The sequence below is a fragment of the Cyprinodon variegatus genome, unplaced genomic scaffold (genome assembly GCF_000732505.1).
Source record: "Cyprinodon variegatus isolate N-32 unplaced genomic scaffold, C_variegatus-1.0 Scaffold1179, whole genome shotgun sequence".
Taxonomy (NCBI): Eukaryota; Metazoa; Chordata; class Actinopteri; order Cyprinodontiformes; family Cyprinodontidae; genus Cyprinodon; species Cyprinodon variegatus.
This window is the reverse complement of record NW_015151632.1, coordinates 17,120-18,472: the sequence shown is the minus strand read 5'-3', so window position 1 is coordinate 18,472 and position 1,353 is coordinate 17,120. Positions and strand designations below refer to the sequence as shown.

At 57.2% G+C, this 1,353-nt stretch overlaps 1 protein-coding gene across 1 annotated transcript in view; it reads right to left on the bottom strand.

Moving 5' to 3' along the window:
• The window catches only part of LOC107101967 (SNF-related serine/threonine-protein kinase-like), a 27,341-nt gene that overhangs the window by 22,811 nt on the left and 3,177 nt on the right, over window positions 1-1,353 (bottom strand). The window contains 1 exon segment of the mRNA XM_015401068.1: window positions 325-1,066. Within this exon segment, the coding sequence (XP_015256554.1) occupies window positions 325-1,031 (707 nt within the window). The 5' untranslated portion in view covers window positions 1,032-1,066.

Here is a 1,353-nt window from a genome sequence, read left to right as displayed (position 1 = left end):
GGGTTCTGGAAGGAACCCAGGAAGCAGAACCCTGAGACCGGAACCAACAGACCGGAACCCTGAGACCGGAACCAACAGACTGGAACCCTTAGACTGGAACGCAGAGACCCACCAAGGCCTCCAGAAGCTGCAAGCGTCTGATGGAAGCCTGGATTAAGGCGCTCCCTGTTCGCTGTAGATGCTTCATCTCTGGTTTTAATCTAAGGCGTCCCTCAGAGAACAAACATCTGCAGAATCTAGACGTGTCCAAGTGCTAACTGTGGAGAAGATCAGCGGCTCCACCAGGCTGCTAGCTTTTCCTTTGCTTCAGTCATTCAGCCAGCTGACCAGTAGTCTGAAGGTTCCTACTTACCGACGGCCGGAGCGTCGTACTCGTCGCCCAGGAGGATCTCTGGAGCCGAGTAGGCCAGGGAGCCACAGCTGGTGGTCAGCTTCTTGCCCGGCTGGAACTTGTTGCTGAAGCCGAAGTCGGTGAGCTTCACTAGTCCCTGCTTTTCGAAGAACACCACATTCTCAGGCTTCAGGTCCCGGTGCACCACGTGCAGCCTGTGGCAGTAGGAGATGGCGTGGACTATCTGAGCAAAGTACTTCTTCGCCAGCTCTTCGTTCAGACCCTCCTCGTGCTTCATGATGTAGTCGAACATGTCGCCGCCGTCGCCCAGCTCCAGGATCAGGTACAGCTTGGTCTGAGTGTCGATCACTTCGTACAGCCGCACTATGTTGGGGTGCTGCACCAGCTTCATGCAGCGCACCTCCTGGAACAGGTGGCCCGTCGCCACCGTGTCAAGCTTTGTCTTGTCAATCACCTTCACCGCCACCTTCTCCCCGGTGAAGACGTGCCGCGCCAGTTTGACCACGGCAAAGTGGCCCCGCCCCAGCGTCTTGTCCAGGTCGTAAAGGCCGGCGATCTTTCCGTCGTACCCTCGCTTGAATCCCGCCATGACTGGAGAGGGAGACGGGCAGAAGGGAGCCCCCCCGGTGGGCGGGGCCAGGTGGGCGGGCTCGTCTGGGTCCAGCTTAGGTCTGTTCATCCGAGGCTGCAGAGGGAAGCCATGGCTCCAGGGTCCTAAAGGAGAAACAGATCCAGTTAACGAGAACAACCGAACATGGAGCCCAGCCAGAAGTCCACCCTCACCGCTCCTGGTACCGCTCCCGACCCTGGAACCAGGATGGAAGCGGTACCGGTCCCAGCAGTTCTCAGACCCATCAGCTGCTAGAAACCCTTGGACATGTTAGCTGCTAACAGCTCTCATACCTGTTAGCTGCTAGCATTCTTTAGACCTATTAGCCGCTGGCATTCCTCAGAACTGTAAGCTTCTAGCAGACATCAGACCTGTTAGCTGCTAGCATTCT